Consider the following 12,261-nt stretch of genomic DNA (forward strand, 5'->3'; position numbering starts at 1 on the left):
TTTGAAAGATTGGGCAATTGCATGAAACTAACAACTAAGTGGGATGAATTTATTTTTTCAATCTTGTAACTCAAGACACCCCTTTCAGACAAGTAAATATTATTTGCTGAAACTGAGTGGCTGCTTGGTGCCTTTTTTCCTTCGGGCGTTTGAGACAAAATGCATTAGAATAAAAAGTACAGAATTCATGAACATGTACAGCATACTGGACTGTTTTCTAAAGCGTAAATGAGAGGCAGAGTACCCAGTGGGCACCTCTCTACCATTTACCCAGCTGTACTTACTTTACTTAACCAGATAGTACTTGCTTTTACAAGTCCAAAATGCCATTATTCATTCACATTTTCACTTAATGCTATGATGCCTCCGCATACAGCTTTATCCGTTTGAGTTGTATGGTATTTATTAGTTCATTTACAGATCTTTCCATTTATGAGTTGAAAATTCAGTGTATCCTTTAATGGACGATCCTTTATGCATCAGCTAAAGAATATTCATAACATCCATCACTTTCAAATTGTCTTTTTTGCCTTACCTCTCCAGTCACCATGGCAATCATGATGCAAGGTGAAAATGGTTTGTGTATCATGTGTAGATCAGCATTCTTAAGCCAAGGGGCAGTTGGTAATGCAGTACTAACGCCTACAGGCAGGACATGTCCACATGCTCAAACACACACAATACACCTGTCCCAACTGGTCCAGTGAGGAAGTTCTCACAGTGAGATGACCGCTCATGGTAGCAGGAGCGTCCCAGTGGGACAGCACCCAATCGGTGAGGAGGTCCAGCAGACCTTCATCGTAGGTAGTACTCGATGGCAGCTGAGAAAGCCGCGAAACCTCCACAGCCCAGAACCCCAGCCTTCAGCCCAGCTATGAGGAACGAGGAACCTTGGTGAAGTTATGAACAAACTGCCTCTAACGTAAGATAAAAGTTATAAAGACAATTAAACCGATTCCTACCTCTGAATCCAATTGCCCCTCCAGTAATACAGCCGCTGTATACTGCATTCTTCCAATCGGATTTACCACGGTGCTGACACAGAAATTACATCTACATGTTAATACATACGAGAGCCACTAGATGGGGCCGTTTGCAACGCTGCCATCATGATAATCCAAGATGTTTTGTAGACATTTTGCAAAATACATAATTGGACATAAAATTGTAATTAGGAAATAGCTGCCAAAGTCATGCTTGAAGCTACATATGCATTTGTGGTTCAAAAAGCATAAAAGCAGGGCAGATGGACAAACAATAGTGATGGTTAAAAATACGTACTGATTCTATGATGCACTCTGTACACGAAAACATGGCTCCAACTATAGCAAAATTTTTTGCATAAGACATTCCTCTCTGCCCCATGTCTCTCAAGACTTCTCTCGCTGTGGGAGTCTTCAGTGGGTCTTTTGGATCAAACCCAACATTAGTGTCAATACCAGCTGTGAAGACTCCAAAAGCGCCTCCTAGCACAAAGCCTAGAAGGAATAAAAACAATGTAAATTACAACAAGTAATTCCAACAAATGCAAATTAAGCTGTTGTTAACAAACAAAATTATTGAATTAGGGCTGAAATGATTCCTTGAGAAACTCAGAAAAAACTATGCATAATCTTTGGATCAAAATTTCTCTTCCATATAACTTAATCCACGACATTCCTACTCTTATTGTGCCTTGCATGAAAACTTTACACATAAAACATAAGACATAAAGAAACTAAAGCTAAATACCAGACCTGGGAGAATACAACAACAAATGTTCAAATGAGGCGACACTGTGTTCTAATGTAGAAGTGTGGGTTAAGTGACCAAAAGCATTTTTTGCATATTTTCTTGAACCATTAGCAAGCCAAAGTAGGAAATGAGTCAATGAAAAAAGGAAATGGCAAATTACAGTAGTATCTGGTTTATATTTTGAAATAAAAAGATAAATTGGTGATCTACAATCACAGCATCACTACATCAAAATATTTAACAACTCTTCCATCCACAGATGTTACACACATGTTGAAAAAAATGGAAAAACTGACTTTGTAATTTGAAATGAATTTGATTTTTTTTCCATGTTTTGCATTTCAGAAAATGTTTTATGTCAAACTCAGAAAGCACTAAATTACGTTTCGCTTTGAAATATATTTTAGGCAGCTTTAGCAATGAAAATGTAGATTTTTACAACCGATACAAATCTGTTCATTTGAAGAGTCTTATATTCTCTTTTGGATATTTATCATTGCTATTTAATAAAGGAAATCGATGTCATGTCCGATTGCTCGATTAATCGGCTGAGCAATCGGCCGAGAATATTCGATTACTCATATAATGTATCGCTGTAGTCCTACGTTGCACAGTCCAGCTAGTCTAGCGTTCATTCGCCCCCCAGCATTTCGAGCCGTGCTCTTCACCTCTGACCATGTCCAAGTTAGTAACGTGTTTCGACATCATTTCACATTTCAGATGCAATTATTAATTCACGTCCATCCGCAGCTTGATATCCTATTGTCTCTACTAATTACCTCCAATACATGCCAGCGCTGCTTTGAAAGCACAACTTTCCATTCCCCGTTCAATCATTTTCTGTTCGTCTGTTTTGTGTGGACTCGGTAGGGCCCCCATAATACCGGGCCTCAGGTCTTTAATTTGTCTCTTCTCGCCGATAAGATGTTCCAAAAGAACACTATATTGTAGATGTACATTTTCCGGTGTAGACACTACAGTCGACTGACCAGAACTGCTCGAAACAGACGTACTGCTACTACCCACGGGCGCCGCCATGATGGTGTGCTCTGACAGCCTGGTAAATATGACAACATAATATATTTCTCGATTCGAGAAAGCATCAAGTGAACATCACAATTCGTCGTATAACTAGTGACAACTACATAAATCTTATGCCTTATATGGTAGCGTTAACTGGTGCTGTGATTAATAATTTTATTTACCATAGTTTATAATTTTATTTTATTTTATATTTTATTTTTACAACTGCAATAAATTTACAACCGCCGCAGATTCGCCACTGTTGAAGTACTGACCTTGTGCGTTTCACGCGCCCCCTGACGGTCAGTGGCAGTTATTGCAGTGACTCGGTCTACGCGTCAAGGAATATTCAGATCGCTAGATACTGGTTTTGGTTGCAGGCATGTTACATTTTTAACGTGGTTACAGAATACTCTGATTAAACCAAGTGCCTAAAACAATACTGTATAATTCATAATTAAATGACAAAAGGGTTTTTTTCATGTTTTCCCTGAATAGTTGGTGGAGTTCGACATCTTTGCATGGGCCTGGGTGAGTTTACTCTTCAGTTTGTCCAGTAGGGGGTGCTGTATACGAAGGGTGGGGGTGCTGTGTTCCCATGAAACAAGCGTTTTTTAATCTCAGCCTATGAGCATTAACACATACAATGAATTACGTATGTGTTCAGTTCTGTATTACTAATGATAATGTGTTACAAAAATGTTGCAATAAGATTGGTCTATAATGTAATTCATCAACAAATGTAAAAAGTCAGAAAATATATTGTAAAACAACCTTTCTGAAGGTCTGACTGTAAACCAAAGATTGATTGCTCAGCTTCTGCTCAAATGCACACAATCTGTCTAGTGAGGTCATTGTCCCTCTCCAGTGACACTGTCCAGTTGTCCAGTCACTGTCCCTCTCCAGTGACACTGTCCATTCATTGTCTCTTTCCCTAAAACACTGCCTAAAATGCTCAAATTGACCATTCTAGGATGGCAGCACTGCTGACATGTCTGACCGAACCCCTCCATAATCTAGAAACAGAAACAGTGCGTCGGCCATTTTGTAACTCTGTTTGAATTCTCAGTGATAAATAATGAACTATATGTTGCACTGCAAGAGATAGTGGAACATTCTTATTTATTTATTTTTATTAACTCTACCCAAACTAAAATAACACAATTAAAGGTAAACAAGACCCAACTACACTACAAACACTGGCATTTAGAGTTTGACATTTAAGCTAACACAGAAAATGTGAGAAGGTTCACTCGCTCCAGACTCTCCGTCTCTTCCTGGCAGTGGCTGCCACTGCAGTATAAATGTACCGTCATCCTTAAAGTCTTCTGGCTACTCAGCTAGTCCGCAGGCTGCATCAGCTGTTGTTCTACTGATTAAGGTTTTTATCAGTCATGAGCAAACTACTAAAAGGAATTTTCTGGAAGAATTTAGCAATTCTCTTTTATCTCAAGATTAAAGCCTTGGCCACGTTTAGGTGAGCTTTTTCCTGTTGGCTGAAGCATTGCTAAAGTAAAATCAAACATTGTAAATATGAGTGATTTCAGTAGCTCTGCATGACAGTAATAAACCCAGAAGAGTGTATGTAGAGTCAAATGTAGCTGTAGTTACTGGTTGATGCTGATGTATACAGTTAGTTAATATTCCACCTATTACACTGAATGGAGCTTACTCATCTACTCCTACAATGTCAATGGGATTATTAATTTTAAATCATGTTAGCAGTTACGAAGTAGAATGTTTCTCATCCTGTACGTCGGCAGAACTGGTTTGAGCTGCAGTGGACTGTGAGAAGCAAACCCTCATTTTCGAATGGTGGTAGAATAGAGTGTGTAATTATTTGATTTGGATTTGTGGTTGAGGCACGAGGTGAGGTGATTGGCTTGACTTCATTTCCTAAATGAGAATGATGCACTTCCTGTATCCCCTGCTCTGCTCATCGCCTCACCACCTACCTTTGTGTGTTGGTACTTTGGACAACTGTCTGTGGGAAAGCATGGTTCTGGGACTACTACATGGGATTAGAACATGACTTCTACAAATCTGTAAGCTGCACATGGCAACAGCTCATGATAACTGTAATTTCACACACAGGTGGAATTTTCTAAATCTCACAGTCCAGTTATCAGGGACCTCCAGTCGATCCGCATTTTTACACTATCCTAGTTCCATATGAAAACAGGAGCAAGGAAAACTTTGACCTGGTACAGGCACATTGAGAGCTGTGATAAAGTCAGCGGCGTGTTTACATCTATATTATTGCAGTCATGGCCTGGTGGTTAGGGAACTGGTCTTGTGACCAGTCGTGGGTCGTGGGTTCGATTCCCAGACCAGTGGCCATGACTGAGGTTCCCCTGAGCAAGTGTGAGATAATGAGATAAAAATGTAAGTCGCTCTGGATAAGGGCGTCTGCCAAATGCCGTAAATGTAATGTAAATATTAGCCACTGGGTGGCAGTGTTGGATAAGCCCTTTATAAAAATGAACTCATGAAGAAAAACCTAGTCTAAAATGGGTTGCCGGCTTCTGGTTCGTTTTATGATGCACGTTACATGGTCATAAGACCATCACAAGACAAAATGCATAATGTTGCATATACAAGTGTGAACATTTACTGTGAAAGATATTTCATTCATATTTATTTAGAGAAGATTTAGTACAGCATTAGTGCATCCTACAGATAACCTTGAAACAGTGAGCTGTAACAAAATCTAAAGAACAAATATAATGTAAATAGAATTATCTGGATTTTTACTTTGTTGAGGTCACATGGGTATGTGCAATAAATCCCAAACCTGTCAAAAATGTCAACACCATTTAAGAAGTGTTTTAAACTGTACTGTCAGCATGAGAGTAGATAATGGTAGTTTATAGCATGTGTCGTGCATGGACTGTAATTACTTAAACATGTCATCTGGTAACTTGAGATTGAGGATGTTGCCCAAGATCCTTTTCTTTTTTATTCTTTTGTGTCCTGCTCCTTCTTTGAGGGGAAAGAGAGAGTGTGAGAGAACATAATCTTCATTTAATAATAATTTCATTTTCTGTCTGGGGCCTGACACTTGAACACGCCAGTGTGGATGCCACAGGCGTGTTCTGGCACATCCGTGTGTAGGTACTCTCCCCTGAGGAGGCTGAGCGTGCAGGTCAGTACCTGCATGACACCAGGGCTTCACATGCAATCTCAGAGCCGAGCACTTCCTTTCACACCAATGTGCAGTGATAATGCTGCATCTACCCCTCTGCCTACCACACACTTCCCCCAGAGCCACTAACAGGGGTGTGATGATAACGTTACACAGAGTCGCTTAGATCATGTTAGATATCTACAGCCGGGTCTCTAGCATAGGGTTAGGGTTAGTGATTTAGTGATGCTGCAACCAACAGTGCTGGAGAACAAGTTTGTAAACTTTGTAAAGTTTTACATTTATTTAGAACATCACTCTAATCAATGCTCAATCAATCAATCAAAGTTTATTTGTATAGCGCTTTTAACAACTCAAGTTGTCGCAAAGCAGCTTTACAGGGTTTACAAGGTTAACAATACTATGGGTCCAGAACCCTAATGAGCAAGCCAAAGGCAATGCTAATGAAATGCAATAAGCACTTGTGTTTTCATCATAGTTGTAGTAATTGTAATTGGTGAAAGGCCTTCACCATTGGTGTTTGAAAAGTGTGAACGTCAGCTGATGGATGCATGGAGGTGTTCTGTCACTATGCTGCCTCCTCCATCTCCTCCATCTCCTCCATCTCTTACTCTTGCATAACTCCATGGATTGTTGGTATGCGGTGCACAACCGCTTGATGAATTGGTTTTGGTCCAGTTAGGCTGTTATCTACCACCAAGGCAATACTCATTTAACCAACACCGACAGCACATACACACACACACACACACACACACACACACACACACACACACACACACATTTACAGTGCCTGAGAGCCTGGATAATATCTTTATTATAAACATTCATCTTCAAGTATACATTTGATAATATCTTTGCTACAGAAGTAACATAATTCTAAAGTAATCTTAATAATTTAATATGCAAATACTCTCTTTAAAATACTGCCCTACAGGAGCTTGTCATTCCATTACTAAATGGTGGTAGTATTAAAAGAACCCAGAACCCTTTGATATGATACACATATTGCAGTCCAACACTACTGTCACACAGTCCAACATGTACTGTCAGTACAGTTTGCCTGTCAGTCTGTTTATGGCAAAGACAGCCCCTGCTAACCACTCTGCGTGCTAATCCAGGCTCACAATGACAGGCGGGACTCGGAGGGAGAGAGAGAAGCTGGTGTTTGTGATACAAACAAAGCCCTGTTATACGCTACAGTGCTTCTGAAAGGCCTGGACCCGGCTTGGCTGAAGCGCTGATGGACCATCCTGTCTAGGAGTGGCGACCTTTGCAGAACGAGCTTGTCGTCTGTGAAATGACCTTTAATGTGCATGCACGTTTGAAAACGACGGAAACACAGCTGCTTTATAAACAGCAGGTACTGGAGGAGCAGGTGCTGTAATGTTCAAACCTCTGACCTGATATCTGTAGCCTTCATTTGGATCTTAACACTTCAGCTTGGCCTACAGGTGAAATGTTCATATTTGTGTTCCTTACAGCCAGACAATGATGAGGAAACTGGTTACAGGCTGCAGTCAACCCTGCATCTGATGCGTGCCCTGGACGTTGTCATGCATAGGAAGCCATGGCGACAAGTATCTGTATCACCATGGAGATGCAGGGCAACTGGGCAATGGTGTACGCCACCGACCGCATAGGTGCTCTCAGGGCCAAGAGGTACGCCGCACTGTGGACAATGCGGGCCATGAAGAAGAGCAGGAAATGACATCGTGCTATCAGCAGGGACGGCTCAGTGAAGGAGTAGATGGAGCCAAGGAACAGGAAGGGGAAGATGTTCTCCATGTCATTGAGATGAGCCCTGAAACACAAGTGCATTACCTGTAAGTACACACGGATACACAGTGACGTGAAGTCCGAAAAAAAGACGATGGAAACTAGAAAATACGTAGACAGAAAATTGCTCACATTCCCCTTTGAAAGGAGATTACAACACACATGGAATCATTCACCCACTTGCAATGTGACCCAGAAAACTATCACATCTGGCTTAGATCAGGGGGTTGATTATGAATTGACTTCATTTGCCTTGTGGCATTGAGCCCAGATGTTAAAGTTTGCAAACATCAGGCAGACTAAACTTTTACTCAGTTCAGTTTACTTTATACAGTCATTTGCAGGTCACTCGCACTACAGAGAAAGTGATTCTAACCCTTAGGCACTGAACATAGTGCTCAGATATGGTTGTCTTTTTGGTGAACTTCTGACAACTCCCCGTGGAATTTCATGAGGCTGCCTTCACACTACAGACTGGTTCAATACCATAAAACCCAACATTAAGAAACTGCACACACTCAGAGAGGCCCCACCGCAGTTCCTGAAAATGTTCCTTATATCACTCTCCTCTCACTTTCAGGAAAGGAAATGTCTCTGATTCACTTCCTGTACCCGTTTCTTAAACAGACCTCAGATAGATCAGACTGGTTTATTACATTTACATTCTTACTCCATGCCCATATTTTAAGAGGATGGAAATATGCATATTATCTATTTTATTAGTCTCTAATTTCCTGTTTATTATTTATCCATTTCCTGTTCATTATTTACCCATCTACCATTTTTCTCTAGTCCCACATATAAGCACCTGATATATGCAAGTGTTCTTGTCCCTCTTACTGTTAACAGGTTGTAAGTACCCTTTAATTGCCCCCCTGCTGCATGGACTCAGGTACCTGCTCCTCATTTCTAGAAGGTTCCTATGCTAAAGTAATGCAAGACGGGTCATGTGTCTTCAGAGGATCCACTTCCCCATCAACCCACTGACATGCCCAAAAAAGAAATCCTTAAATGTCCTTCTACAAAGACGTGGTGAGCCATGTTGGCTATTACAAACATTGTGGACAGCTGCAGTACCCAGTGTACTTGAACCCTTGCAATTACTTAAACCAGAAACCAGTATTCATTCCACACATGCTACAGTATGTGTGTGTGTGTGTGTGGGGGTTTTTTTTTAAAAGCTGGATTGCAGCTTATTAACAGAATTTTTTTTTCTTGTATCTCTGTTGTTATGGTTAGAGTTACCATTGAGTTTCAGAGATAATGTAATGCTAAGATCAAGCTTATGAACAATATCCTATCAAGTGCTACAGTCCATGTTAGTGACACCAACCTACCTGTTCAGCTTTCTCCTATCTCCATTAGTGAAGCCTGGATGTCAGCAGCAAAACAAATAGAACAAGTCCAAAGAATTTACGGCTTTGTTCAGTTTGTCTGACTCAATGGAAATGGATGAGCTTTGATTGACAGCAGGCATGAGCTGTATGTTCATTGCTTTAACTCAACTTTAATGTAGTAATTCTATTCATGACTACTATCAGTATTTTATTTTTATAGTGTTTCAAGGAATGATGGTGGTCTCCAGTGAACAGCTCTTTTAAACTATGTCTTGTAAAAAGCTGAGCTACTATCTGAAGCCCTTTATAGGTTAGTTTCATAGACAGGAATGTGCACCCTCATTTTTATGCATGTTTTTCTTTTTAAAATACAGAAAAAAGAAAGGGCTACACAATAGCACAAGGTGGCGTGGGAACATGGCTGGTAAATCCTTCAGCCTGCCAACGGGAAATAAAGTGACTGAGTGATAATAGAAGTTAATAACAGAGGACAGAAGAACGGAGAATGGAGTCTGCTGAAATCTGCTCAAATCCTCTGTAACTGAGGAAGGAAAGGCCCGGGTTTAACCCACCACGCTATATGGAGGTGTTTCCCGCCTCTGACATGAGAGCCAACACAAATATTAGCCTTTGCTTAGATAAGTACTCTAAATGATTTTTGTTCACCTATTATTTGCTGGTACCGATAAGCATCTATCCATTATTTTTTATTTGAATTTTAGGATTATGTATTTAGCCAATCAACATCGTTTGTTCAGCAAATTATTCCCTTATAATCCAAAGCTTCACAGCAAAACTTGTGTGGAACATCTGAAGCATTAATATAAGTCCAGCCAGGAAGAGCAGGAGCAGATCCAGAATGTTCTGCTGCTCATTCCTCCTTCCAAATGTTCAGCCCTGGCCTCTTATTGCTTCTGGACCCACGGGTCTAAATTCTTCCAAGCATGCATGCACAAACACACACACACACACAAACACACACACACACACACACACACACACATACACACACGCACACGCACGCACACACACACACACACACACACACACACACACACACACACACACACACACACACACACACACATTCCCTGCCTGGACAGCTAAGTGGAAATGTAAAACATACAGATGTTCACTTGCTGTGCAATGTCTGATAATTGTCTCTCATAATTGTAACTTTCTAACTTTTTATAAAACTGCTTCTGTCGAGATGCTGCATGAAAAATAGTAGATTTTTTCCATAGTTCTCTGAAAAAAGTTTTTGGAACAGGTAGAGGGTGAAAAGTTTTTGTACATGAAATATAATGTACACACCACACATAAATCTTAAACAGCGACCAATTTAGCAAACCACTACATTTACAATTCTTGAAATGATCGGCATTGAATGACTTAAAACGTTTATGGATTTTTTTTACTTTTAGCATATTCTATTTTGCATTAACCATTAGAAACGTCTTTCCCCTGCTGCGATGACTACACTTCAAGTATTCCTTCTGCGTTTTCCTGCGTTGTACAGGCCTTACGTAAAAGATTTTTTGGAAAGAGCGGTCGTTTTACATACCAGCAACGAGTGATAAACATCTGGTAAAGATGTTCACTTGCTTACCTTCTGCACCGCTCCACGTCCGGGTCTGTTCTGCAGAACCGATCTCCTCCATGCCTCGCAGCGTCCTCGGGATTAACAAAAGCCTGTCCACACATATGAGAGGTTCCATGTCATGAAAATATTCTGTTTGACAAACCGAACAGAATTCTTTATATCCCTTCTGTACGTGTAATTATGGGCGTAACATTGCAATGCCTTCTGGATTTGAGGTGCTGCGCAGGGCACATAATCTAACTGAACTTGCTGTCAACTAAACTTTTCCATGTTATGGTCATATTCCGTTTTTAAAAGCATTTCCACTCTTACCTTTTTCCGCAGCCTTAACTGTCCCGTGATGATAGCGATAATGTACATCTTCAGAATTAACAGCGTGCTGTAGAAGGCGAAGCAGGAGAAGACGGGGCTCCAAAGCATGGTGTTCTTATTGTAAACTGTTTATGAAACGTGAATGATTCCGTCGTCGTTTTATAAGCAAAGACTAACTGGGCAGTACTGACTCACCATTGTTACTTAGCAATAGTCCACACGTAGTGGGTCTCCGGAGACCACAACTTGCACTGACGAGTTTCCGTTTTTCCCCTCCTTTCTCCTGCGCCTCTCGCATGTTGTAGTAATTTCTCTGTTTCCACATCTTAATCTAAGGTGACTCAGATTGGAAATGTGGAAAGTTTCTGAACCATTGGGTAATGATTTTTTTGCCAGCCCAGTTCAGTGTGTTGAGATTACGGTAATTCCAAACTATCTTTGTCTTGGCCGTATTTTAAGGCTGAAAAGTTTTAAATAAAAGCGGTTTCTGCAAAGAATACCTTAATATCACGTTAAAAAGTTTAACAATCACCGATATGATATGTTGTTGTCCACATAAGAGCTATAGAGTGCATAAATGTTAGCCTAAATATTTTAAAGCTGTTAGAAGCTGTCATCAGATGATTTGGAGACTTCCAAATTTGGAGATGTTGCGTAAAACGCAGTGCATACCAAAATATTAATTACATTACATGGAAGCAGGGCCGGAGTGGGCCCCTTTTTGGAGTTTACACCCACTTTTTTCCATGAAGGAGGAATTTGAATAAATGAAACATCCAACCGGTCCAAACTCGAGATTGGCATGAACACCGGCCCACTGGGAATCTCCCGATTAGCTAATCCGGCGGAGGCATTCTGGAGTGATAGAGGGATTAGGCTATATTCCAACCACATAATTAGCCAATGAAACATTTTATTATCCATTTGATTAGGTTTTCGTGTTTAGATATTAAGATATTAGTCTGGGATTATGATGCGCGAATGGTTACCAAATCTTTGTGTGATTTTCCTGAAGTGACACATAGGGTTTATGAGTTTGCCTGTGGTCTTCCTAAAGGCAGGATGTAAGCAATCGTGATCCATGTGCAATTTTGTAACATTCTTCAGCAAGACAGATCATGCAATATTTTTGAATTTATCAATTTATTCTCTGCCTCCCGGATGCGGGCTGGCACCAGCAGGGTAGCATATTTTACGCATTTACCCTTGATGACTAAGATATATACCTGACATTAAAAAGATGTTGCTCGCATATCCTTGTGTTACGTCCCAAAACTCAACTCATCGTGCACAGCTGTTTGCATATTTCAGATATAATATCCATTATT

The 12,261-nt window shown here is 40.4% G+C and overlaps 2 protein-coding genes across 2 annotated transcripts; both read right to left on the reverse strand.

The window, feature by feature from the left end:
* Window positions 1-444: 444 nt before the first annotated feature.
* timm22 (translocase of inner mitochondrial membrane 22 homolog (yeast)) lies at window positions 445-2,800 on the reverse strand. The gene is made up of 4 exons (XM_077011884.1): window positions 2,514-2,800; window positions 1,282-1,478; window positions 963-1,035; window positions 445-872 (listed from the first exon to the last, which is right to left on the reverse strand). Exons 1-4 carry the CDS (start codon window positions 2,770-2,772, stop codon window positions 796-798), a joined length of 606 nt encoding a protein of 201 aa, XP_076867999.1. The 5' UTR covers window positions 2,773-2,800; the 3' UTR covers window positions 445-795.
* Window positions 2,801-6,211: 3,411 nt separating this feature from the next.
* Window positions 6,212-11,501, reverse strand: ptges (prostaglandin E synthase). Its single transcript, XM_077011896.1, has 3 exons — window positions 10,934-11,501; window positions 10,628-10,710; window positions 6,212-7,706 (listed from the first exon to the last, which is right to left on the reverse strand). Exons 1-3 carry the CDS (start codon window positions 11,039-11,041, stop codon window positions 7,457-7,459), a joined length of 441 nt encoding a protein of 146 aa, XP_076868011.1. The 5' UTR covers window positions 11,042-11,501; the 3' UTR covers window positions 6,212-7,456.
* Window positions 11,502-12,261: the final 760 nt, after the last annotated feature.

The sequence above is a fragment of the Brachyhypopomus gauderio genome, chromosome 7, assembly GCF_052324685.1.
Source record: "Brachyhypopomus gauderio isolate BG-103 chromosome 7, BGAUD_0.2, whole genome shotgun sequence".
Taxonomy (NCBI): Eukaryota; Metazoa; Chordata; class Actinopteri; order Gymnotiformes; family Hypopomidae; genus Brachyhypopomus; species Brachyhypopomus gauderio.

What these genes read in the sequence shown, in the direction of transcription:
- ptges (XM_077011896.1), bottom strand. Translation starts at nt 11,041, where the DNA reads ATGCTTTGGAGCCCCGTCTTCTCCTGCTTCGCCTTCTACAGCACGCTG. An exon ending in AGTTAAGGCTGCGGAAAAAG is followed by an intron (nt 10,711 to 10,933) that starts GTAAGAGTGGAA and finishes ATGTGTGGACAG; the next exon opens with GCTTTTGTTAATCCCGAGGA. An exon ending in GACGTGGAGCGGTGCAGAAG is followed by an intron (nt 7,707 to 10,627) that starts GTAAGCAAGTGA and finishes CTTGTGTTTCAG; the next exon opens with GGCTCATCTCAATGACATGG.
- timm22 (XM_077011884.1), bottom strand. Translation starts at nt 2,772, where the DNA reads ATGGCGGCGCCCGTGGGTAGTAGCAGTACGTCTGTTTCGAGCAGTTCT. An exon ending in AGCGCTGGCATGTATTGGAG is followed by an intron (nt 1,479 to 2,513) that starts GTAATTAGTAGA and finishes TATTCCTTCTAG; the next exon opens with GCTTTGTGCTAGGAGGCGCT. An exon ending in AGGGGCAATTGGATTCAGAG is followed by an intron (nt 873 to 962) that starts GTAGGAATCGGT and finishes CGTTCCTCATAG; the next exon opens with CTGGGCTGAAGGCTGGGGTT.